The sequence below is a fragment of the Cinclus cinclus genome, chromosome 14 (genome assembly GCF_963662255.1).
Source record: "Cinclus cinclus chromosome 14, bCinCin1.1, whole genome shotgun sequence".
Lineage (NCBI taxonomy): Eukaryota > Metazoa > Chordata > Aves > Passeriformes > Cinclidae > Cinclus > Cinclus cinclus.
This window is the reverse complement of record NC_085059.1, coordinates 17,401,995-17,429,506: the sequence shown is the minus strand read 5'-3', so window position 1 is coordinate 17,429,506 and position 27,512 is coordinate 17,401,995. Positions and strand designations below refer to the sequence as shown.

The window sequence follows — 27,512 nt, the reverse complement described above, 5'->3', positions numbered from 1 at the left end:
CAATTTCACAGCAAGCATGTTATGTATTTTTGGTGCAAATAAATGTGTGCTGCTCAGTAACTGCCTTGTGAGGCTCAGACCTTTGGAGTCTGAATGCAGCATGTGTGGAAAGGAAGCTATTAGAGATGCCACCTACTCCAACTCGTCCTCCACTTTCCAAACAAACATGGCACAAACACATTGTAAATAAAGATGACTTCAGACACAGCTCTTTTCATGGGTGAATGAGTTACACTGGGCGTTTTACTGGCAAGCAGAATGTTCCCTGGGTTCCACGTTTGAATACTTGATCTGTTAGCATTGCTGGATTCTTTCGTTCCTGTGTATTGATTTAAAGTCTCTACTGCAAACAAGCCCTCAGCTCGCTGGAAGGCAGAGTTTGGGGGAGATGCTGCTGCCCAGCAGCAGAGCCTGGGTGTGCTGCAGTCAGGGCTGTGTTCTCCAAGGCTTCAGGACAGTGTTTGAGGAGCATCTCAGCCTGCCAAGAGTCCCCAGAAAACATAATTTCTGGCAATTTGGCAGTGCCTGTGCTCTCAGGGCTGTAGTAATGCACTGGCATTACCCAGCCTGATGAGGAGGATCATGTTCACCTTCACTGCACTATGAAGTGGTTAAGGCTGTAATTCAAGAAAGCAATTGAGCATTTAATGTAAATCCATCCTTGCTCTGCACATGCTGAAGCATGTGTTAAACTTTGACTTTAATGAGACTTGACCCAGTGTTTGAAGGTCTATATGTACTTAAGATTGGCTGATATCATGAAGACTTTTTTGCTGGACTTCATGCACAATGTGGATGTTGTGGTTTAATATCAGATGAAACAAGTCCTAATAAGAAAGTTTTTTGGCAGATCAGTCTTTTGACTTTTTTTTTTTTTTGTGAAATCTGTTGCAATTCATATTGCAGCCTCCTTTTCTCTCTCTTTTTTTTTTTTTGCAAGAACACATGAGGAATTGAATAATGTAGCTTATAATTTTATGAGGCACAAAAGTTTTTGAACAGTCAGCAGAATCCTTCCTCAGTTGTTTGGAAGCTTAAGGGGTTTAGAAAGTTCTTCCTTAGAGATAAATAAGCTGTCAATTCATGATGAAGAAAATCAAACTTGTGCTGTTGATTTTGGCTGTGGTATTTGCAAAAGTATGAGAGAAATTTTTGCAGTCGTAGAGCACTCCATGTGTTAGCATTTAGCTTTCCAATGCCACATTGTGTCTCTGATAGCATTTCTAAAAGGTAAACAGAAATGTCAAAATAATGAAAATAAAAGATTAACCATTCTGATTTTTGAGATTTAGAAATCAAATCTGTATTGCAAATTAATAGAAAGCCAGATCAAGTTTCAAAAGCTGCTTATTGCACCATTGCCTGGCTTTTTTTCCCCTTCCTTCTTCTGAAGGCCTTTTTCAGACTTCACCAGATTTAGATTGTGAAATGTCTAAACAGTGGTTCTAAACAGAAACCTGGGAGGTATAGAAAGTATGCCAAGAGCAAATTAGTTTACTTAGTTCATGACTTTAATACACCCTTGCAATTAGCAGAGTATTTCCTTTGGATTGTGGTCTCAAGGTATGTGTTTCTGTTCGTGATAGGTTTTTTTTTGTTTTTTTTTTTTTTATAATTTGCTGCCTTTTAATGCGAAAAACCAAACTCCACAGTTCTGCCTTGCTGGGTCCATATGTACCAGGAGTTTGATCATGTTTGAGTCACAGTTTAACTCACAATTCCGCATCTCCGAATGTATGGGCACGTGGGAGAAAAAAGGCTGAGTTAGGACCTGGCTGCAAACAGAGCAGAGCTAGGGTGTAAAACCCCCGTGCCAAACCTCTCCTTGATACAGCAGTTTCTCATGGGTGTATGCCCTGAGGAATGTGTTGTTTTCCATGTGTTGTCTTCTGCTGGAGAAAATACACCTTTTTGGCTGACTAAAATATTAAACTCATGATGGTAAACATTGCTGAAGGTACCAATCGCTTTGGAGCTGCATCTTCCCCTACAGATATCCTAAACCATTCCAGCTCCTGGATGCTTTGCCTCTCTGCCATCTCCCCATTTCCATCAACTAAATTAACTTTCTTCTCACTGCCAAACCTTCTAGAAACAGCTTCAGTGCTACCTGAATCATCTCTTCCCTCCCTGGAAAACAACTGCAACCCACCTCGGAACTGCCAAACTGGCACCCACAATTGCAGAGTCTTGACCCAGCGTGACACAGCCCCTCTCCCTCAGATACTGATCCTGCCCACAAACCCCCCACAATGGCAGCTTGACCCTGGCTGACACAATTGCCCCTTGTGTTTGCCAAACCCACAAAATTATAGGGGTCGTGCAGGAAAAGGCTGTGAGGTGGGTGAGTTCGTGCTCCCCGTGCTGTCTGTGACACTGTGACCCTATTCATGGGCACATCCTTGCAGCAGGACCAGGCAGCCTGTCTGCAAGGCATTGCTTTAAATTGTAGCCTTAAAAGAGCCTTTTTTAGATGCAAAAGAAAGACCCAATAAGAGCTTAAAAAATAAAATAAAAAAAAAAATCCCCAAAATGTATTAAGATTACTAAGAAATGTCTGATGCTGCTTCTGTAGTCCTATAATTTTTATGTGTTCAGTCTTAATCTTTATTTGTCATGTATGTAGACTGCCATGCACCCAAAACCAGTCTCATCAGTTATATTTGTACTTGAGAAATCTTCAAGTTATCAAAGATCTGTTTATATTTGGCATAGAAGAGCTATCTGATGGTCACTCATGTTCCAGCCCAGTTTCTTTTAATAGCTGGTGGTGTTTTAACTTTTTATTCCAGTTCTACTAGTAGGAGAATGGGAGAAATTATGCATCCTCATTTCCAGGAGGTGATCCGTGAACTAATCAGACAGTGTTTATAAAACATGTTCCAAAACGTAAATTCAGATAAATAAAAGTATGTGTCTTTATGTATGCTGTATTTATATGCAGTATAACTATATCTAAAGCATGTATGGGTGCACATGCATGTGACCATGTACATGGTAGACATATAGAAGATTATTTTATTATTTTTCTGCTATTGTGTTATTAATTTACTCATGTTCCACTGAGTGCCCTGTCTTGGGAGCAGGGTTTGAGGATCTCTGCTCCCAGATGTGTTTCTCTTCAGGCCCCCTGGCTGTGTGCTGGGGCAGGATGCAGCAGTGCCCTGCTCCTTACAGGGAGGTTTTCTCTGGGCTTGCTAATACAGGGAAATTTACTGGCATAATTATACCCGTATAATTATGCTGGAATAGTTATACTGCTCTAACTCCCCTGTGAATGCTCTTGTGCTGCAATAAGAGTGCCCATATGGGGAGTTACACCAGTATTTCTCCACTGGAAAATATCTCCATGCAGTCAAATCCTTCTTCAGGGGCAGATTTTGCAGACCAAGGTGCTGCACAGCCTTTGGAGACCCTTGGTTTGTACGTCATGGTTGGCTTTTGGCAGCCACGTTTTTTGCACAGGAAGAAGTTGTTTGGAATTCCTACCAGAATCTTTGAAAGGAAACAAAAATTTTTTTTCACCAATATAACATTTTTTTTTTCTTCTGCAGTCCCTTTATTTATTTATTTAATATCTCCTAATATCTAAAAATACACATGTAACTTCTGACTTTTGGGTTCAGGAATTTTCTTTTTTAGATGTACTGAGGATCAGACGTAAGCCGTGTCTGGAAGCAGTACTTGGCCAACAGCTGAGTGTGTGTGTGTATGTGTGTGTGTTCATCTATCCATGATTCATTCTGAGGGCTGTTTTAGCCTTCATAAAATATTCATGCTGGTTGTGCATGGTTCTATAATTGCCATCTCAGGCCTTGAATTATTTATAGGTTGTACTGTTCACATAGTCTCATTTACTGATAGAACAGATAACACTATACAAGAGGATCCCAAACACTCTAATGCCTGTTACTTTGCATTAAGTAGTGGAATTATATTACTGTAGGTGTAAAATGCTGGCCTTTTTCTCCTCTCACTTTAATATATCATTTTTGTATTTATAATATGCTAATTGTTGAGATGTTGTTAAGCCTCATAATTCCTGCCGAGTTTTGCAGAAATCAAGATGTGGTTGAAATGATTTAGCTCTTGATCCCAAAATGATTGTTCTAAATCCACCCTCCTCCCTTCCCCCGGTGTTAACACCCAGGGTAATGTATTGAAGTGATGTATGAGTACACATGCATACCTGAGCTCCTTTGTTTTACACTATTGATCAGTTTGTGTATCTTAACTGCTACAAACATTCAGAAGTCCAGCTAATGCAGACAGTCACCAACTATATTTTCAAGTTCATTGTACTCAATTAAGTGCTGACTATGAATTCATCATGAAAAGTGATCTTATTTCCATCAAATTTCCTATTCATCTCTTCTGTGATTTATTCTGTCAGCTTTTCTGACCTATTTTAGACTTTATTTTTTTACTGAATATGTGGAATTGCATCAGTTTAGCCTGGACATACAATGCACTTGGAGTTTTCTTTGCCTGCTCAGTTTTTGGCTTATTTGCTTTCTGAACCAAGTGCTAATTCTAGGTGGAAAATGCGGCTGAGGTGGGTTTTATTTAAATTTTCTAAATTGTTCTGCTTTTCTAATTGAAAGAAATTATTTTTGGAGCAGAAATTCAATCACTAGTAGAGCCATGCACTGGAATACTTTCCCTTCTTTTACCAAAAAACTCTTGAATGTTTTTGTGAAGTCACTTATTTTCCTCCCCTCTGAAAAGAGAATATTGGCATTTCCTTCACTGGCTTGATGACATTAGGGACTAAGTACATGAAGAGGATAAATTGCTGTAGTAAGAAGTGCAGCAGGAACACACAGGAAGGGGCAGCTGCTGAGGTCTGTGGTGGCACTGGAATATCCCAGGACCTCACAGAGCACACCCAGCTAGGGTCTCTCTGGAGCTGCTGCTGGGTGGGAAGGAGAGCTGGTCCAAGCCCTTCATTTCAGTGCAGCTCATCCCGTTGCTCACACAGGGATTAGGAAGGATGTTCTTCCAGCTGAGTCCCTGTTTCCCTCAGGAAGGCAGTTCCCAATCTCCAGCACCAATCTCCAGCACCATCCTCTGCTCCAGCTGACAGGCTGGGGATGCTCCTGTCCTCTTGGGCCACCACTGTGTTCCCAGCAGAGGTCAAAGGAGATCCTCATCCCGTAATTCAGGCTTGATTTTTTTCTCTGGTGCCAGAGGATTGAGTCTGGTATTGGTGGTGCTGTGCTCCCTTGTCTCTCCAGAGATGTTTTGGGAGGGAGGAGCCAGACAGGAGTGGTGCAAGAAGGAAGAGGTGGTTGGTGGCTTAGCAGTGATTCAGGTGCAGCATCAATTGCTCCGGGGACATCTAGGGATTGCAGGTGGCAGAAGAGGTGACAATGGAAAGTTTACCTATCTCAAAGCAAAGTGTGGGATGAAGGCAGCTCTAGAACAAAGCTAGAAAAAAATAGACCAAAAAGACATGTTTCAGCAAACAAACCATTCTGGTGAACAATAAATTCTTGAGGAAAATATGTCTCTGCCTGAGCCCTTATTTTTCTTTATATTGAATAATTTTAAAATAAAACTTGCAGCATTTGCTGTTCTGTACAATGGACTGAATTGAAAAGAGCTGTATTTTCTGTACGATTTTGTGAGCCCTAAGGGTCCCTCAGAGAAGGAAACAATGTTACTGTCATGCAGATTTCTCTCCTTTTCAATATTTCGGAGTTTCCATGAGTCCCTTGCAACAAGGTAGTTCTACTTCACCTGTTTTTAAAGCTTTCCCCAGTAGTGCTTGTGTGGTGGCTTCTTTGCAATCTCCACTTATCTCCTGGAGTTTTAGAAGTTTTTTAGAGCTAAGTATGGTTGCTGTGGCATGCAGACAGTACCAAGTTTTCTATTGGCACACAGCTTACTTTTTTTTCTTTTCCTGCCCATTTAAAGCTTAACGTGTATGTAAGGGGAAAAAAAAAAAATCAAACCCAAAAGGTTATGAAGTTTGTTCTCATCTGTCATATGTTTTCTGGTAGTACCTGGACACCTCTGGTAGGTCAGATTTCTATGCAAATCATATTGTTGATGCCCCGCAAAATTTTTGACTGAAAGGAGTAAAGATGGTAAAAGAATGACAGGGAGAACAGGATTAACAGGTGCTGGGGGTGCTGTGCAGCTGACATTATTTGATCATGGTGATGCTCTTTATTTGGGCTGCACTGCTCTAATAATTTTGGTTTTGGTCAGGAATAGCGGTCCCAACTTCTTCTTGAATAGATGTTGTCATGGAGTTACTTGCAGGAGGGGTTTGCACCATTTAATTTCTGTGTTGGGTGCTAGAAATACAATATTGCTTTTAGAGAAAATGACACGAGTTTTATTGGGCAATTACTAAATAAATTTTCTGCAGTGAAATTGTTAAAATGTGTGGTCCTGTGTTTTTAGGGTCTTTGTGACCTCTAGCATTTTGAAAATGATGGGCTAAAGGGACACTGAGGCATCACTGAGCCTTCATTGGTGAACTGGTCTTTGCTGTCGTGGCTGATCTCAGACTTTGCATCCAAATAATTTCCTTCAACTAGAAGTAGTGTGTGGAGTGCAGGAGCAGTGATGCTCAAACCTTTCAACAGAATTTTACCATCTTTATTGCTCTAAAGCTATGAAGTGCCAAAAAAAAAAATCCCTTACACGACCTAGAAAAACAAATTGGTAAGTGTGGTTCTTTCACTGATCCAGCCTATACAGAATAATTTTCTTAGAGACATTTAAAGTCTATGAAATCCTACATCGTTTCCCCTTTATATATCAGAAGTCTTTAAAAATATCTAAGATTTTTTTTTTTATGCCAACAATACATGAGAGAATCCTAGATGTGTGTGACACCTTTTAGAAAGTGTCTTTGTCTTTATCTATCTGTATGGTACCTGTGTGCTAGAGAAGTGTCATGATCCCTATTTTAAAGATGGGAAAAGAAGACAGAGAGATTTAAAGGTAGATTTTTAAAGGTGTTTTGACTTCTGAAGATGCAGTAAAATGTGCAGTAGGACTTTTAAGAGGGTTTAATTGCATCTTTAGCAGCCTGAAAGCGACTCGGCGGCTTCCAAAGTATACCAGGCACAGAAAGGAATGTAGGTCTTCTGTATCCTGCTCCTAGTACTGTGACCACTGGATGGACCTTCCAGGGTGGATTGATTTTGGAAAACAAGTGTGACTTTCTGCTGCACTGCTCTTGAGGATTGCTGCTTCGGTAGGACATGGAAGCATTGAGTCATGGCTGCCAAGATTGAGTGAAGAGCTTTCACATATGAATTTTCTCAGGATGATGTTCTGTCACACTAGAGGTTTTTTTCTAAGAATTCTTTTTGTGCTGGCAGACCTTCAGACATGATCCTTTGCCACAAATCTTCCTGTTTTACTGTTTCCCAACAGAGGTAAAAAGAGCATCCAGAGAATTCAGTCAAATCTGTCTCTCCCAGGCTGGCTGTGAGCTCATCACCAGTGCATTATTGTGTGTATTCCAGGATGTTTTATTTCATAAGGAATCTGTTGCTGTAATGGAATAAAACATTGTAAAAGAGACCACATGGGCAAAACTGGCATTACTATGAGGAAAGTTTTGTTATAAAAGCAAAACAGGGGTCCTGTTTTGGTAAGAGTGAACTTTCCAAGGGGTGATGAGCTCAATTGTCAGGGTCCTTTCCTTATCTGTCTTCTTACTCTGCTTCTGACAAAACTTTTGACCTCCATAAAAGCTGGTTCCAGTGACAGCTTCCCTCCTGGCCACAGTGTGCATTTGCAAGATGCAGTTTTATTACTGCACACAGTACTTAATGCAGTCGTATGTAGATCCAGATGCCTTTCCTCAATCCTGAACCTGTCACAGCTGCAACCAAAGTAGCCAAAAGATGCCAGCTTTGTCTGTGTTGCTTTCCAGTGCTTACAGTTTTTTCAGGAAAATTGGAAGAATGGTTTTAAAAAGTACATGTATATCACATGTACATTTTTAATACACTCTGTTACTTTAAGTAATGCTTTATTCATGTTGTTTAAAACAACAACAACAACAAAAAAATAGTTTTGCTCAAGAAGTAGTAAAGTAAGTATTGGTGCCGTGCCAGTCATCTGCAATTTAGCATCACATTCTGCATTACAGCTCTGTGGTGTTTCATTTCTGTTTCAAGCTGTGCTTGGCTGTGGAAGCACTAAGAATGGAAATACTACAGGTGTTCAGACTAACTGTAAATCAAACCCAAGATCTGGCCCCACCTGTATGTTATATTGCTGTAAACCATAGTATCTATAAACTTGGTTGACTTAAAGTGGTGTGAATGAAATTGTAACGTGATACACTCAGGAGATGTGTTTCTGATAAACTTGATGAAGACTTGTTTATACTTTCCTATAATACTGTGTAGCAACTTGTGTTCATCTCTATACCTGACTGTTAATGATGTATGCTGACAAAATGTAATGACTGCACTGAAAAATACTTAATACATTAAAATGTATGAAATATACCTGTAACAGGTACCTAATTCTGTATATTCTCTGCCATTCCCATGCCCAGCCTGGGTGTGCACACACATCCCACATGTGGCTGTGGTCCCCAGTGTGCAGTTTATAGTTTGGAGAGAAATCATCCTCCATCATTCGTCACTGCTGAGCTGCAGCAGACCAGGCCAGCACATCATTTGTTAACAGCGACAAAGCCGTGCTCATAAACGCCGACATGTTACATTAATTTATAGGCACTGAGTGACTTATTAAATGTGACGTGTGAAATATAACAGGGCCCGGTATGGATGATTAGGTTTTGGGCTCTGAATTGTTGACAAGGCAGGGGTAATGAATTGCGGGACACAAGCTAGTATGTTTCCCCCTCATTAGTCAGTATTAGCTGCATTAATAGTAATAATTGGATATATTCATCATTTAAAATGTTTTAATAAATGTTTGGACAGCACCTGATCTAGGCTGTCAAATATTAGACTGGAAGGTTTGTGATGGGAGAAAAATGATGCCATTCCTTCTGCAGAGATTTATACAGCCTAAGGGGTGCCATTTGCCAATGTCCTTTAGGAGGTAAGGGGTGGGAGAGAGTTTGGGAACAGTGCAACAAGAGAGAAACCAGCCTCTTGCACGTCAGGAAGACATTTTCAGTTTATTCTAAAGACTCCTTGTCCTGAGCTCAGGTCACCAAGATGGGGTCTGAACTGGTTATTTCTGGTCAGATGCCAGCCTCAGGTGAGAGCTTCACAAAAGGTGTGCATGTTCCCATCTGCGTTTGTTTCACACTCTCACTACTGCAGAGTGAATGTTGCTTGGGGCTCAGGAACTTTCCAGTTTGAGGTTTTGGCTTGGAGTCCTCACTACTTTGAGCTATTAGCATATTTAAAATTCCAGAAAATTTTCTGCCCGAACACCTTGAAAGCATTAAGTCTCTGTGGGATGAAGGCAAGGTGTGGGGTTCTGTGAGTGTTCTGCTAGCTCCACTTCCACTCTTGGTTTCTGTATCTCAAATGCATTATTGCCTACAATTTGGTACAAAGATTCCTTTGAAAAAAGATAAAGAATACACTTACTTATTTTAATTATTTTGTGATATTTAGAATTGGAATTTAAAAAAATAACCTGAAACTGTTACCAAGGAATAGAGAATGTATCTGTGTCTTGCTTTAAAAGTGGTGTGTAGGTGAACATTGGAACGTGCATTCTGAAAGACTGCATGGAGAACAAGAAAACCATGTCCAGTTGCACCCCCAAAAAAAGAAAAAAATAAAAAAAAGAAAATCTCAATTTAAAACTTGTGAGACATCACTTTGCTGTAACCCGTTATGTAATGAAACCCATTTTTTAAAAGCAACCTTCAGGACATACAAAAGCGACAGCACGTGGAGTTATTGGCACTGCATCACTAGACCGACAGTTTTTTATTTTCAAAGAAGAGTCCTAAGGAAAAGCCTCACTAGTGTGGGAAGCAGCGTTTGGTGGCTCAGTGGGAGGTTGGCTTCCTTTTCAGATGCTGCTGAAGAGGTGTCACACCGGGGAGTGTCGCGTTGCTGGAGGTGCCGTCTTTTAGGAGAGACACAAAGTCAAGTGTCTGATCACCTGCAGTCATAACAAGTCCCAAGACGCTTTCTGCAAGGATGAAAGTGTTCTCCTCTGTGTCCTTGCTAGTTCCAGGTAGCTGCTTCTACTGAGTGTTGGGAATCTTGAAGATGAAGGGATCTTCACGCTCTCTTAAACACAGTGAGCCAAACCTGCCTCTTTATATCCATGGATTTTGTGTGAAAAGTTGGTGGAGGACTCAGAAGATGCCAAGGGTAAAGCTGGCTGTAGACAGGCAATGCTGCAGCCTCCAGAGAGGCTTCACTGCAGGAGCTGTGCAGTCATTTTGTGCTTGTTGCAGTTCCTCTATGCAGTGGAAGAAGTCTTTGCAGGTAGAAACTTGTTCATACAGTTGTAATCAGAATGATCCCTACTTCCCAACTTGGAGTAATATTATTTCATGGAATAGACTTAAAGTCATATGCAATTTGTATGTGATAGTGTACATTTAACTGTCTTTTCAGTCAAGCCCTGAGCATTATATTGTCAGGGTTGTCTGTTAGCTGGTGGTTATTGTTGACAAGTTGATGCGAGGGTGTTTTAGCATGTTGTCTAACACATGTCTGCTGATGAGTTCGTTATTGGCACAGTATTTCTTCAAACATGCTCTTAGTTTCTATTTGAGGATTAAGCAAAGATGTAAAACCTAGAATCTTTAGATTTTAATAATTAGATTAGAATCCAGATTAATAAAATTCTAGATTAGATTAATTAGATTCTATTCTTAGAATAGAACCATTAAAGTTGGAAAGGACCTCCAGGACCTTTAACTGACTACCACAGTGTCAACTAAACCACTGAATATTGCATCCCGTTGTTCCTTGGACACCTGCAGGGATGGGAACTCCACCACCTCCCTGGCCAGCCCTTTCCAAATCTTTGCAGCAAAGAAATTCTTCCTGATGTCCACCAAAATTGCTCTCTAAACAAGCACAATAGTATATAAAATAAAGAGCTGTTAATTGTTGTTCAGTTGCAAGTACTTCCTCATTGTCCATTGAGTTGTGACTTTCACTGGTAAGATGTAGATGAACAACAACTTTTATCTTTCTGCCCTGGATGCTTGGCAAGGTTTCTTAGCTGCTCATTGTAAAGTTTCCATCGTTGATGCTGTCCTCTGCAGTGATACAGAAAAGTCATAATTCTGAAGTACTTATCTAGTACTTCATTTGCAAATACTTCTAGTATTTGTAGACCCTCATCCTCTGTGTTTTGTGTGTAAAAATCCTACTGATCACAGGTGTCATCCCTGCTTTCACACAGAAGGGCATCTGGGTGACACAGCCAGACATCCAGAAAATGCGGGGGAGATCCCAAGTCTGGTCTGTATTTTAACACCATAACTGTACATTGTCTGCAGCTGTTCCCTGTTCCCCTGTCACGTATTTAATGCTGCGCCTCTGCAACGCTTTTGGACTGTTGAACTCCTTCTAAATGTGCTGTTTTTCATAGTTCCCACCAACAAAGTACCTGGTGCCACGAGACTGATTTATTTTATAAATGTCTTACAAATGCCAACTCATGACTTTGCCTTTCTCCACTCCTAACTTATCACCAGCAACCTGATCTGAATTCCACCATCCAGTTTTGGGGTTTTGTCCTTCAGCTTGGGTACCTTCACTGGATGGTGGGCTTCAAGGGCAGGAGAAAATATTGTTAGCTGGATCACCTTTCCCAACTGGTGCAAGAGAGAACTTTGCAGCTACATCCAACAATGCCTTTCCCATAACTCTGACACAGGGGAGGACATCAGCAGAAGTCTTTCCTACATATTCAAGGCTCATTTCTTTAAGAAAAGCTCCGAAGCACTTAATCCAAAACTTGTTATATAAGCAGATATGATTGGATTCTACATGCTGCAGAGGTCATTGTTTCTGAGGATAATTTAGCTCTTTCAATGTCGTGTTAAAGGTAACAGACATATGCAATATTTGTTGATGACATCTCCAGTAGTACATGCAAGGTGATCCCCTCCAGCACATCAGAAACTCTTTTCCCCTTCCTCTTTCAGTTTTTCCCCATTTGTGGTAAATCCCAATGAATTTTACAGTGTCTGGGTTGCTGGCCCACACACAGACACACAAATCTGTAGCATTTAATACTGAGAGGCAGTTCATGATCCCCTTCAAGTACCCCTGGCATGCCTTCTCTTGTTGAACCACTGCACACGCAGCTCAAAGTGCTCCGCCTTTGCTCACAACAGCCTCTTGCTTCCTTCCAGCTCTCAAAATAGTCACTGCACTCCAGATCCTGTGCTCACTGCCAGAGCTCCCTGCTGCAAAGGAAATGAGAGCTTTATTCTCTTAAATATCATGAAACAATGGGAACCCCTGGATGGAATGTCCAGGTCGTGCGCAGGAGCTGAAGGCAGCACTTGATCTTCTTCCACAACATTTTTACACTTGATCTTGTCTTGTATAAATATAAATATGCATTTGCATATGTATATTTTTTTCTGGGCAGCTAATTCTAGGCTCGTTCTTCTAGTCTGTTTAAAAGATTCCTTTTAGTTGTTGGGGTTTTTTTCTTTATTAAAGAGAAGCATGAGAATGTAAAAACACACCTCCCAGCAGCATCTTTGTCAGTGACTGACTGGGTTCCCAGATCAGTTTAGTTTTTAATTTATTAAAAGTTAGCTTTTAGTAACGTAAAGTTATTCATGTATTGTTTTTTTTCTTTCTCTTCCCCCACATAATGTGCATCACTGCTGTTACTTTACTTGAAGCAAACATTTAATGTGTTCTTTGAAGCATAAGTTGTCTTGGGAGGGGATGCAATCAATCCCTCTCCATATTACACTTCCCAAATACTTCTCTGTAATTACTGAGGTGGTTCAGGTGAGGTAAGTTCCACCCAGGACTGTGTGAACAGGAGATTTACAGGCACATTTGAAACTTGTCCATCGCTGTTGCAGTTTGCTGGAGGATTTAGTGATGCAGAAGCTGTGGCTGGGGTGTCATCCCAGCAGTAAATCCCACAGTCTTACAGTGTAGATCTTGCTGGCAGTGATCCCAAGGCACTGGAACAGCTGCAGCCAAGAACCCCTGAGCTTGCCCAAAGTCAGCATCTCATGGGCACACAGTACTGTGGAAAGTTTGTCTTGTATTTCTCTGGGAACTACTTGGATTGTGTATTTTTAATGTTTTTGAGACATGAATTTACTCAATAATAATTTTCTTGATCTCTTGCATTCTTCTGACACATTGCTGGTGTATACTGTGAGTCACTGTAAATAAGAGATTTAACAGCATCTTGGTTGTTTCTCTCTTTTCAGGCTATCAGTCTTACACATAAATCTGATAAAAAATAATTTCCATGTCAGCCTAAGCAGACCTCCTGTCGCTTTATTTATTTGTTTATTTATTTTTTATTTATTTATATTATTAACATAGAGCACCTTCCACTGAAATAAAACATCCTGATGACAAAACAAAGCATGTTCTGAGCCAGGTCTCAGGAGTTTTCACCATTGCAAGATCATGTCTACACCTGGTGTAAATGCTCAGGGATGCATCTGTTCAGATGTTGTTTGAGTAGCACTTCATCTTCTGCTTGTGCACAATTTTTTCTGAATGCTTTAGAGGCTCACACCTGTCCTTTAAATGGCTTCTGCCTCTGGGTTTTGCAGATTTGGGTGCTGGCACACCAGTGTGTCAATGTGACTTAAAGACATTCTTGAGGTCAGGTTGTTCGAGGAATCTTTAATTATTGTATGCAGGCAGATTAAACACAATTTTACATGCAAGTAATTTACATGTGCCTGGTCCAGGGAAAGGTGGAAAATGTTTTTCCCCACACATGAAATATTTACCATCTGAATCTTTATAACTTTCTCAGTAAGCTGGTGAAAGAAGTATGTCATCAGCACCCCTATCTCAAGGTGACACGTTTTAGGGCCCCATGTTTGCTGTGAGAAAAGCAGCTGGATTAGAGGGCTGGATTAGCCCTGCTCTCCAACATCCCCTGACTCTGATACCTCTGCTGCTTTTTGGTGCCCATGCTAAAGTTACAGGAGTTTACCTTGAGGAAGCAGGGAAGCAAATACTGATATTGTATTGCAATAACAGCACTGCTGTTATCTGTCAGCACTTAGACTGAACAGAGGCTCTTTTTGCTAAAGTGTGACTCTGGCAGGGCTGCTAATTCACTGGCATTGTGTGAACTGTGACAGACCACGGGGCTGATTTGTAGGTTTTTCCAGTGACTGAAATCTAATGTCTTCAGTAAAAATTAAAAATAGTTAACCTGCTTTTATGCTCTGGTATTGAGGGGTGAAATGAGGAGAGACTGAAGGGAAAAGTGGTCAAACTGAAGCAGTTATTAAACTTTTACTATTACTGTTTTACTATTTACAGTGCTTGTCATCAACCAAATGCCCTGTGTATCCCCTGTACACGGATGGCATAAACTCCTTTCACCATTTTTTTATTTGTGATAGAAAGGTAGCTGCAGTTCAAGTGTAATAAAAAAAATTAGATACTGGAGCTGGGCACAAGTAAGATGATAGAGAAAAATTCAGATTTTCACTATTTTAAGGGAAAAAGATATTTAAAATGTCAGACCTGGGGCAAAATTAAATTACAGAAGACTGAGCATTCAAACCTACCTCTGGACTAATCTTAATTCTGTCTTGTGATGTTGTTTTTCAGTGATGTTTCCTCTTTCTTTTCTTGTTGAAAATCTGAGAAAAGAAAACCAAAATAATCTCCGTGGGATTTTAACTCACTCACGGGAGAAAATGCCAAACACACTTTCCCAAACTACTCAAAATTTCTGTGATACATTATAACTCAGTATCAGGGAGCTAGAGGAATCCAGAAGATGCAAGATGAAAAATTGACATGCTGTGCTTCGTTGTGCAGAACACACAGACCTGAGGAAAAGTGACTGGGAGCACTTGCTGAAGCGAGCAATGAGTAATTTAAGGCTGGTTTGGGCAGTCCTGCCTTCTGATTTGGTGATTATGTGGGTGCCTCCTCAGCTATTTGCTGTGCTGAGCTGAATATTTACTGCATTGACAGCAGCGAACCCTGGCAGTACTGGAGCTCTGGCAGCCACAGCAAGTTCACAAAAATAACATTATTATTACTATTATTATTATTATTATTATTATTATTATTATTATGTTTCTGTTATTATGGCACTGCCCGAAGAATTTCAGTAGACAGGCTCTGACTGCTTGAAGTTTATTCTCTGTATCACATTGCTTTTCTTGGACCTTTTCTGCAGTTCAGGAGGAAGATATATATTTTCTAGTAAAGTAAATAATTTTTCATGCTTTTAGTTTTGGTGTTTGTTTATTTTGTAAACAAGTGAATTGCTTAGCATCCCATAATTGCAAAATGCATATCTGGTTTAGCTTCCATTTTAAATCAGCAAGAACATTGATTCCAGAGAGAACAGATTTGGGATTTTTTTTTTCTTAATTAGGATGTTTGATCACTCAAGAGGTTATGTTTAGAAGATAGTTAGATGGCTGTATATGCTGTTTAATTTCTTTTCTGCAGAATGAATTTCCTGTTGTAAAAATGCCACAAAAGGTAGCTACTGCTGTTTATTGACTAAAGACCAAGTAAAATCCAGCTGTGAACATGTGGGTAATAGGAGGTTTTCTCTATGCCTATATTTGATTTCCATGCTCAGCCTTATGTTGGTAAATATCAGTGTAAGTCTTAATTATTCTTTTGTGAATAAGGTACCTGACATGATCACAGAGCTGTATGTGAAAAGGCCTACAGAGAAGAGAAAACAACAACAAAAAACAAACAAACAAAAAATCTTCTAGTAAAGTTTTAAAAAGTTGAAAAATAAATTGTTGTTCAAGAATAAAAAAGAGCTTTATTTTAGCGTAAGCTTTTCAACATTTGGAATTTTGCCAATTTAAAATGGGAGTTTTGATAGGAAGACTCAACTTGAAAAATAATAAACTTTGTCCTTCTGAAGTTTCTTAAGGAACATTTTATAGAGCATGGAATCACAGAATCATAGAGTGGTTTGGGTTGAAAGGAACCTTAAAGACAATATCGTTCCAAACCCTCGCCATGGGCAGGGACACCTTCCACTATCCCAGGCTGCTCCAAGCCCTGTCCAACCTGGCCTTGGACATCTCCAGGGATGGGGCAGCCACAGCTTCTCTGGGCAACCTGTGCCAGTGTCTCACCACCCTCACAGGGAAGAAGTTTTTGCTAATATGTAATCCAAACCTACTATCTCTATTTTTTTATTATTTACTTTTCCAAATAAAATGGTGTTTTCTCTACATTATTTTTTTAGTGACAAATTACTGAGTAGATCAAGTTTCCAGGAGTTGCAGGAGAAGTTATAGACTGACAAAGAGAGTGTGTGAGAAGTGCAGAGAAAACCCTGCGGAAGCAAACAGAGCAGTGGCACTGAGTCAGCCTTGGTGACATCTGGGCTCACCCCTGTACTGGCTTTGGTACCTCTTGATATGCCAAGTTCTCGCCAGAGCTAAAATACCCATCAGGGGTTGTTTGAGACAACTGTTTTTGTAGCTTTACCAGGCTGACAGCAGAGCTGGGCCTGGACATGTTCAAGTATGTGAGTAGTACCTTTGTCTCCATCAGTACTGCTTGTGTATTTAAATTTATGCACATATTTAGTACTCTGCTGAATTAGTGTGCCATACAGAATGGGCATGCAATCCTTTTATCTGATGGAAAGTTGCTAATTATCGCCCTGGCCCATGTATTTCAGTTTTACTGATTTTACAAACCCAGATATACTTGCTGCTGTGTTTCATCCAGGAGTCTGAAGTTGCCCTTTTTCTATCAAAAGTGTTTACACCACAGAAAAGGTGCATTTTGTCACTTTTGTTTGCCCTAGCCAGGTCTGAGCTGTATAACCAGCACTCACTCTGGATAGCCACTGGTCTGGCTGACCTTGGCACCATGACAGCTGTCATATTTTCACATGGAGGAACTGTTCTTGAACAATTTCTCCAATGTATCGGGAACAAACAAGCTTTTCTTCAGCATCAGGAATGCAGCAGGTCTTCTTTCCAACTATTTTTTCTCCTTCCACAGACATATTTATTGTGGCAATGGCAAGAAAATCCTACTGCTAAGCCTTCGTGTTTGAGTTCCTTTAAATTTCCTTCAGCGGAGTGACAGAAGAGCCAACCTAGATCATGTCAGAGCTGTCTTTCTTTAATTTAACTCTTCAGTTATTTTTAATAAACACGAGTATGAATTTGTAGTGGTAAGAAAAGCAGGGAGACAAAATCCTCTTACACCTTTATTACTTGCATTTCCATTTCTGACATGTGTTTAATTTAAATCCCCATGGTGGTGGCAAAGAGCAGGATGCTGCTGGGGAGGGTGATGCACAAACTCAAAGGGTTTGGAGTGTGATGGACAATATGGCAGCAGGGAATGACAGGGAGCATTTTAAACAAGTGGAGTGACCTGCAGCTGGTCTTGTTCTCACCAGATCCATCAGTGGAACAAGGGCAATCAGAGGATGGATGGGGCAGGAGTGAGGACTGAGCTGGTTTCAGGAGCTGGAAGTAACAGTAGGAACCAGGCCTGGGGTAGAGTTCCTCCCTAGCAGAGGGTGAGAGCACAGTTCTACTGGCACCAACATTTCTTTGGAAACAGAAGTTTTGTTAGAAAAAAACCCCACAATTTCATCTCCAAAAAAAGATTTTCTATTGAACTGTAAGAAAAGGAGAGAACATTCCCAGAACAGCCAATAGCACATTTTTAGGGCTTTTGCCTGGCAGACAGAAGTTCACGTTACTTTGGGTCCTGATTCAGCCCAGGGGTTTGCATTTAACCAGAGGGTGTATTTCTACACTGGACCTTGCAGTTACTTAGGGATTTGTAGTACATGCATGGCATGGATTAACTGCTCAGCAACTTCACTCCCACAGCAGTTTTTGCAGCCTGCCCTGAGCAGCATCGTAGAACACCTACATATAATTTAAAATTAACTGGTTTTCCCTCAAACTTCCCTTCCTTACACTCCTGCCATGTCTCTGTGGGATAAAGGTGATGCATGGAATTCTCTGATTCAATACCAACGCAAGTCAGTAAATCTAAGTGCTCTGTAAAACGCTTTTGTTCCTGGACCTGAGCTGACTCACATGGAGCTGGATTGTGTTTCTTTGCTCCACATGCTCAAATGCTCTTCACACCAAGGATGGTAGTAGTCAGGAAAGAGGTCAGAAAATATGTTTTGGTTGATTCATGCAAAAAACCCCAAACCTTCTATGGTAGCAATAATAATAATTGATAACTGACTCCTGTGTGGCAGAAGAGTGGGTGTTCAGCAGTCACATAAGTTTGGAGAGAGAGTTGAAGATTTTATTGACACTCCTGTGTTTTGCACAATTGTTTTTGTCTTAGAAATTAATTTCACACCCCAGTAGTGTGCATTAATGTTATATATCCTCTGTGGTTAGCATTAATGGTATACAGTCCTGCCAAAAGTTCAATTGAAAACAAAAAATAACCCACTGTGAAGAAGCTCAATGCAGACAAATGGGGATGGAGGTTTATACTTACAAAGAGCTCAGCTCTGTTGGCACTTCTCCTGGACCAGTGCTGTCAATCCAAATCTGAAATATTTGCAGAGTAAAGTGTTGCTAATGAGCAGTGCTGGCAGGACCAGGCTTGAGGTGGTGAAGGCACCTGAACAAGTGGTTTAAAGCAGGAACCAAGAGCCTGGGCTGAGCCCCATGAATCAAACTGCTCTGCTCTACTCTTGTCTTAATCTGTTCTCACCCTCCTTCCTGCCAAGGTGGGGGGTTCCATCAGCCAGGGTGTGTGGTGACAGCCCAGGAGCTGCTCAGCTCTTGCCTGGATGAGTGTGGGGTGCTTTGTGTGGCTGGGGGGGTCTCCAGCCCTGGTGTGTTCCTAAACAAAGTGCAGCTCCATAGTTTGTTTTGTCTTTCAGTGGAATTAAAATGCAGTGCTTGGCAGAATGTGTTCTGTAAACTGGTGACTTTTCATTTGCTTAACGTGCAGTGAGTGAACTTGGCTGTGTAAACTTTGCGTTCCTCTGAAAATGCTGTTATTTTTGCAAGTTAATTTTTTTCTGGAGTTGGTTTAAGTCAAAGGAAGTTTTGTTTGTTTGCTTGCTTGCCTGGGGTTTTTTGGTAGGTTTAAACAGATGAGCTTCATTTCTTCTGCAGTTTATTTTGGTGAAACTTCTGTAGCCTTTGGGGGGTTATAGCATAGTGCAAATGGAGTTAGACTGTGGAACTTTGGGTTAGAGTTTTACAGATCCCAAAAGCAAACTCCTGTATTTGAGAGTGATTTTCCAAGCCTTTGAGCTGACAAGAATTCAGAGTTTGTAAGGGGAAGGAAGGCCCTGTGTTTCTCCAGAGAGTTTCACAAAGGGTTTTCCATCTTTTTTGGTGAGCCTTTAAGTCAATCCGCCAACCCTCGTTGTCCATTATTTGTGTGCTATGCGAATACAAACCAGGAATTTTTCTGTGATTTTCACTTTTCCATGCTCCAGCTCCCCTCAGGGCTGGGGTCTTGCTCTGTGGCTGTGGCAGACTGGGTGGGCAGCTGCTGGACTCAGCCCTCGGTGAATCCACCAAAATCTCGTGGTAAGCCCAGGGCAGCGCCAGCTTCTCCCCAAAGAGTGAGTGGCTCTGAGAGGTTTTGCCACAGAAGGGCCTGTTTGAGGCTGTAGGTACCAGCTGACAGGGATGTCTTTGCTTCCAAACAGATGGCCAGGCTTTTTATTTCAGCGAGCAATCTCCTGTGGAGAGGTGGTCTCGAATCCTGCCAGCGTTTTGCGAGACAGGGCCAGCTTAGGGCAGGAGGGATCTGATGTCTGTGCCCTTCATAGCTCGTGAGCTAAATGACGAGCTGTTGACAGGACAGCTATCATCTGAAGTGGAAGATCCCGAACTCTCCCCACTTTTCGTTCTTCTTTGGCAGAATTAATGCCCTATTTTCTTGTCTCTCAAAATCCATTCTGGCACAAGTACAAACCCTCGCCTGGTAGCAAGCAGTTGTCTGGATCCGAGATGCCAAGATTTGTGCTGACAGCTCCTTCTACACAATCTGAATCAGGCTGTCACAGCTGGCCATTAGCAGCTTAAAAAGACACACATGTACAGCAAATAGCACCACCTTTCCGTTATTGAGTATCAGAACCTGCTTGATTGAGAAATACAATGACTTGCACTGCTCTTTCCTTTAAACAAACACTGTCTCCGGACCCCTGTTCTAGTGTGGTGGATATTTATTTTATGCTGATTGCTTGCTCATATTTAGAAGCTCAGGTCTAGAAGAGACTTCCTGGGCCAGGAGATCTAGTTCTTGATAATCCCAAGTACCACGTTTGATAATCCTCCTCATTACATTGCATTTCGTTAATGAAAACAGTCCCTCGTAGTTTCGATTTATCATTGCAGCCATTTGCCTTGTATAATTTTCTTGATGTGGAGGAACAAGCTGCAAAACTTGCCTTCTTGAGGGGCAGCATCACAACTAGAGCAGGGCAAAGAATGCTGTTCATCAAAAAGGGATTTTCTGAAGCTGTTTACCCTGCAGTGTTGCCATTCTTGGTGACAGTCTGTGCAAATTCAGTTTGGGTGCTAAAAGAGGGCTGCTTGCAAAAGTTAACATTCAGATTTAAAGTAATACAGGATCAAACTGTTCCCTACCCCACTCCTGTGTGTGGGAACAGGGCAGAGGAACTTCTGCTTAGTCAGTGATGGCTATTGCACTTGTAGTGCTCCCCTGTCTGGTTACACTGGGCTTTAAACTTGCTGGAGGATTAAACTTTGCTCAGTTGAGCTTTAGTAGACCTTAGTCTGTAGTTTATTTTGGACAAAAGGCTGATAAACTTTGGCTTTCAGGGAGGAAGCCTGGAATCTGAGACCCACTATTATTCATTGACTTGTCTTTATGAGTTTACAGTCCACTGATGCATAACACTGAAGGAAATATTTTCAGAGAAATGTTTGCTTTTTTCTTTGGCTTTGGAAAAGGCAATGTCTTTTCTTAGACATATATGTCAGGGTCATATAGCTACTTCAGTGAACTGTGTATGGTCAGGAAATAGACTGCATCAAAAATATTTCATTTTTCCATGAAGTCATTCTTTTGACCAAGACTTTCCCCTTCCCCTCTCAGGGATTTGGGCTTCACTAACCACTATTTGAGCATTAATTTTATGCACAAATTCAGTTTAATCCTGGGAGGGAGATTTCAACTTTATGGAACATTTTCAGTACTTTCGTATTAAATCAAAACTTGGGGGTGACACCAAACTTGTAAAATAAAACCCCATTTGTACCCAAGGGAATTTTCATGTCTAGCATTTTTCTGTCTCTCTTCTGCTGTGCTGAAAAATGTGTCTGTTCCTCTCTGGTCTGGATGGCACAATGAGCCTGGCATGACAGAGGGACTGACTGTCAAACTCTAATGGCTCTGACACAACAGAGCTATGAAATTAGTGTTTAAATTTTCAGGATGTGCATGCATGTTTTGCTGGATTGGGGCCTATGCGGCCTCCACTCCCTCTTTGGATGGGTTGTTTGAGTTGGGAATGCTGATTGTTGTACCAAATGTGCAGATGTCATAATTGTATTACTGTTACATTGATACATGCTACACCGTATTTATAAGATATTAATGTCCGTTTCTCTTTTTCCACAGATTCTTCTTGAAATTTTTCCTCAAATGTAACCAAAATTGCCTAAAAAATGCAGGAAACCCTCGAGACATGCGTCGATTCCAGGTCAGTCAGACATGCTTCCTCCTTTAAAAATCAGCAGCTGTTAGGGACAGAAATACTTTGACCCAAACTAACCTAGTAATTCACTGGAAGATGCTCAAAACATAAGGTCACAAAATAATGCCTGAGGACTTCTTGTCATAGCAGAATTGGCAGGAAGTAGTTGGGTTTTCTTGTTCTGGAAGAGAGCACTCTTGAAGATAATGTCATTTCCACCGGAAGGGAAAGCATGAAAAGGAAAAATCAAAATGACCTCTGTGTTTTTTTCAGCCACGGGGCTCCCCTGCTCTGAGATATTCCTCTCTCCATGGGGAACTATTTGTTTTCATGCAGAACTGAGTGAGTGCCTTGTTTATTGGCTGGGGCAGAGAAGGTGTAAGAGAAATTAATAAAATCGGGCTTGTGGCTACAGTTGTTACCCCTGAGCAGTGGTAAAGACTCATACATGTGCATTAATGGAGTGAAGTTCATCCCTGTAGTGAGAACTTGGTAAAAGCTACCACGGGCTGGTATTTCCCCACTGTTACATCTTGTGGCATGGAGGCTTGGGAGCTGAAATATCAACAGAGTTCAGATGGCCAAGGATATCTTTTTATGCTCCACCTATGTCACAACTCATTTTGAGATGAAGAACATCACTGTCCCTTGGGAAGGGGGTCTGAACATGCCCTTCCCCAGTGCTGGCAGCAGAATGGAACAGCAACACTGAGAAATAATTGCTCCAACCCTTTTATTGAAGACATGGTCTTTGATTGTGGCAATAATGCTTTGCCTGGGTATGTGCTGAATAAAAATATGGGATAGAGAATCAAAGGACCTTCTCTTTTGGTGGGAGGAGTGACTATAACCCACAGAGAAAACATGGTAGAATCTGTCTGTGGGACTTTGCCTCAGGGTTCTGAGGAAGAAACGAGATTTGTCCCGTAGAGCACGTGGGTCTCTGGGGAAACACAACTCCAAAATATATCTGCTTTCTGTAGTTACTCAGGACCTTGTTTGCTTCATTTCCAGCATTGTTGCACTTCAATACAAGTGTTGAATGTTATGTAAGTGACAATATTATTTATATGTAGAATGTCTTTTGTTGAACTGCTTAATTGCAGCAATGCTGGAAGGCAGAAGGGTGCTATTTGCCTCTGAGCAGGAAAGTGCAGAAGTGAGGAGATGTGGCCACAGGGATTAAATTGATCATTGTAAAAGCCAGCATTAGCATGGCAGAGCCCTCAGCTTCTCACCCCACACTCCTCCCTCTGCCACGTTTCTGCTGTGATTCCAGAGGGTATTTTCACGGAAAGAGAATGTGGGAAAAGGACTCTCACCAGCACGGGGATTTAGTCCAAGCAGTCACCCCCGGGGCCTGTCAGAGCTTGCTTCACAACATGTACACTCTGCTGGGGCTGTGCTCGCCCAGGCTCCAGGCTGATTTTCATATGGAAATGCCTGTGAGTGTTCCCTCAGAACAGCAAGCAGGAGCTGTGTCGGTGGGGAGGTAGGACATAGGAAAGGTTGTTGATCTCTTGACTTGTAAAGACATTCTGTCATACAAACCCAGCTTCACAGCAGTTGAGCTTTCTGTGTGTAAACAGAGACTGCTTAATTACACAGGTCATGTCAATTAGCGTGACCTCAGCATTTTCAAGAAATTAATCACTTTCAGCCGGGTGAACCACTCCTACTCTCATACAGGGTGGCATTGAAGCAGCATTCTCTTCAGTGCCCAGGCTTATTGTTTTACAATAGCTGCTTTTGTTTCTTCCCTTTTCTATTTTTTAAAAAAATCTGAACTTGTTGGTCTTTTAGCAATAGACTTCTTAAAATAAAACAGCTGGGCTCTACAGAGCCCGAGCTTCATTTATCATTTCTTAGGGTGAAAGAGACCGAGGTACATGTAGTATCTCAATGCTGTGGTGCTCCTGGCTATTTGAGGCAGAGTTGTGTAGGAGCCAAGTGAAATCTGTGCTCCTGTGTTTGCTATCAGCTGCCTTTGAATCGTTGCCAGTGACTTACAAGGTCTCCAATGGTGATGTCAAAGTTCTGATTAAAAATCATGTGGATAAGAATACTTTTAAATGGTACCATACTCATTTTATGCACAAAAATGGAGACATTCCCTTCCTTCATTTGCCTACTTGTGCTGGACTTTGCAGCTGCCAGGAGATATGTCCAACTTTTGGTGTGTCATTCATCAGTTCCCCAAAAATTGCTGGAAGTTCTTAGAGCACAGATTATGGTTTTGATGGGAGAATCAGTGAAGGGTTAAGGATGTGAGTCTTGCACCATCTAAGGACCAGTCCTGTGGAAAATTTCTTTTCTTAGTAGATCTTAGAGTTGGTTTGGTTTGTTTTATATTTTTCCCTGCAGCAAGGAATTGTCTGATTATCATCTGATACGAGACATCTTAAGAAAGTACAGGGAGGAGGTAGAGTGTGTGTTGATTCAGGCACCTGTGTGTGACACTTCATTCAGGCTCACAATCAGAAATGGATTAGGAGGTATTATCCTGAACTTCGCTTGCAAATGTAGGAGTGTGATAAATCTAACATAAAAGCTGTTGTGGGCTGGAAAGAAATATATTTCTCTGCATGTCTGAGGTGTCCAGGCGTGTGACAAGTGGAGCAGTGTGGAGTGCCAGCAGTGTGTGTGTGCTGGAGCAGTGCTGGCCCTGGCTGTGCTGGTTGTGTCTCTATTAGCACAAGGAGACAGTCAGGGAGGAGAAGTCAAGTACTGCACAGTACTTCAGCTGTGCTTCACACCCCCTGCTTGTCCTTGAGACAATCATTTAATCTCCATGTTTCATCAGCCCAATTGCACAAAACATTTGCTGCTGTTGTGTATTATCACCTTTACCCAACCTTGCCTTTTTATTCCAGAAACCCTTAGGAGCAGATGCTCTGTCTGGTTGTGAATTCTTCATCACAATTAAGTCATCATTCTTGGGATGGGCTGTAGTGCCCTAGTTAGTGGTAATAATAATACTACTACTAAGTAGATGGTGTAATGAGTGAACTGTGCCCAGATTTGATTTTTCAGAACTAAAACTCATTCATACAACCTAAACAGTTTTGTATGTTATTGTAATTAATGAAACCCAGGTGCCCTAGCTGTCTTGTTGTTCTTGTTTTAACAAAACTGCTTGTAAACTGACACAGGTCAAGATTTAATTTAGAGGAAACTTTTCAGGCTGTGTCACTGAATAAAACCCCAAACATTCACTTATTATGAAAACCTTGAAAGTCACTTAGAGATTGCCATGCTGTTTGATTCTGTTACCGCAGCCTCTCCTGCAGCAGAGGCTGCTCGTTTGCCTCCATGGGATGCTGCCACTCATGTTTGAATTGAAGCCACTTGTGTCTTATTGCAAATTTGCATAAGAGACAGAGATGATGCTTCATGAATCCCAGATAATGGAATTTGGACATGCAAGGCTCCATCCCCAGAGAAGGGAAAGGCAAAAAAAAAAAAAAAAAAAAAAGAAAAAGAAAAAGATACTGAAAAATAGCAGTGAGAGCTGTGGCCCAATTCAACAAGGTAATTAAGTGCCCAGCCTGTCCTTGAGCACGTGAGCAAAATTACTGAATGTATTGTACTTATGTGCTCCTAGTTAGGCACCTTTTGAAGTGTCTTGTTAAATGGAGAGTGATTTTTTGTTATTAGAATAAAGAAGTCAACACATTGTAGGAAGAGGTCACCAAACGGTGATGAAAATAAAGATGTGCTCAAGCCATTTATAGCTTTCAGAAGAGTGGCAAGCACTGGAGTTCCATATTTAATGCTTAGGACACACTTCAAACCTGGAAGTTATCCTAGCCAGATTTTCTCTGCTTTTGCCACTGGGTAATGGGACATTGCAAAAACATCAGATCCCTCACCATACACTGGAGAAAATTGAAAGCACAAGGAAAATGCTATGTCTTAATCAGTGAGCAAAGCTTAATGGACTGTGGTTAAAAATCAGGAGTTTTGCAATGCTTAATTTTGATATATTAGGTGAGGTACTATACCAAATAAACAGGCCAAGTGCTAAACGTGGATAAATAGCTTGATCTCCAGGCTCCTGGCCTCTGAATATTTAAAAGAAAAAAAAAAATCCAAGCTCCAAAGTATTCACAAACTGAACTATTTAATAGCAGGCAGAATAATCCACAGAGCTGGGATACGTTACTGCATTCAATAGTGCCAACTCCATTGAAGAAAGTTCTAAACCCATGTGTTTCTTTCATACCTCTGTCTCCCCTGGTGTTGATACAGGATTTAAATTCAAAATCTATGAAGGGCTAAAGCTAAAGCTCAAAATCATTTTCCGTGTTTGCCTGTCTCAAATTAAAACTGTGTTTTGTTGACAAAATTTGGAAAGGTTTGAGATTTGGCAGACCTGGTTGTCCCTGTGCTTACATTAATGTGTCAGCACCTCATTAATCATTTATTAAACTGTAGTGTGCCTTTCCCTCTTGCTACAGTCTGTGTTTTAGGATGCCTTGGTGCCCATTTCACATATACTCTGGCTGTCCCCTCCCCCTAATTTTATGATTTCTCCACAAATTAGTTTTAGCATGTGCTTTAACTTGAACATATCCCAGTCGTTTCAAAATCAAAATGAGGAGAGTGTAGTATTTTTTTAGATTAAAAAATATGAGTAGAGCTTGTAAGTATGTAAGTGCTCTGTAGCAATCCAAGTAGGTAACTGTGGCACACAATATTCAAGGTGCATTTTTTCACTCTTAATAATTAGAGGCATTAATATTTCCTTAGCACAGTATGCATTCAGTGTTCCTCTATAAATGGGAATTTTCATTTAAAGAATTGAGCAGCAAGAGCGTGTTGCTTCTTACAGGTGTGCTATGAATAATCATTTTTTTTTTCAAACAGACACATAAGAGGTTTTTTTTTTCTGCATTTCCTGAGACTGGAAACAGTTTCTCTAGGGGATTCCATTTATAGTTTCTGCTGCTAACGACACCAAAGAACCACACCAATGTGGTCTCTTCATAGTAAATCAAACTGTTCAGGAGGGAGGTAGGAAGACATTGCTAAGTAATTCAAAATATGTTGCATCAACAGTTTTGAGAACCTGAGGAGGGGGAAATTAAATGTAGCTTTAGTCACATAAAACCTCAACAGGATTGTTTCCTCAAGCTCTTACCTAGAAACTTGCATGTATAGCAACAGCTGCTTAGATACAGGATTTTCACGGGTTTGAGAATTACCTTAGTGTGTTACTACTCTTGACTCATTATTTTTCTGGAATCCCATTTCTAAAAATGTTGAAAGTTTTGGTTTCAGCCTAGGATTGATCAGCTTCAGTGGGAAGTCTGTGTGTATCTACAGGGTTTTGGAATTGGGGAAAATATTTTATTGTGCAGCCATTGTTATTAATTGTAATTTTGTTCATTTTCATATACACGTAATCAGACCCATAGAAGAAGATAAGGAGCTGGCATAAATCATGAAGCTGTGACAGGCAATGCCAAGGATTTGGCTCAAAATCCCACTTGCAAAGAATTTACAATTGTTGCAAGTGCACAAATAAGATTGCAAACCCCGAGCCACTTACTATAAGATCATATTTTATTGAAAATATCATAAACTTTATTCTACCCCTCAGGAATTCAATGGATAAATTACTTCTGAAATCCATTTTGGAATTTTATATATAGGGCTTGGGTTTTTTTCTCCTTAGTTTGATTTCTGAAAAACTTATCTGTAGTATTTGGTGC

The 27,512-nt window shown here is 40.9% G+C and overlaps 1 protein-coding gene across 13 annotated transcripts in view; it reads left to right on the top strand.

The window, feature by feature from the left end:
• Positions 1-27,512, top strand: part of EBF1 (EBF transcription factor 1) — a 263,620-nt gene that overhangs the window by 146,395 nt on the left and 89,713 nt on the right. For all 13 annotated transcript variants that reach the window (XM_062502531.1, XM_062502536.1, XM_062502533.1 and 10 more), the window contains one exon: positions 21,720-21,801. In XM_062502531.1, the coding sequence (XP_062358515.1) occupies positions 21,720-21,801 (82 nt within the window). The remainder of the gene's footprint in view (positions 1-21,719; positions 21,802-27,512) is intronic.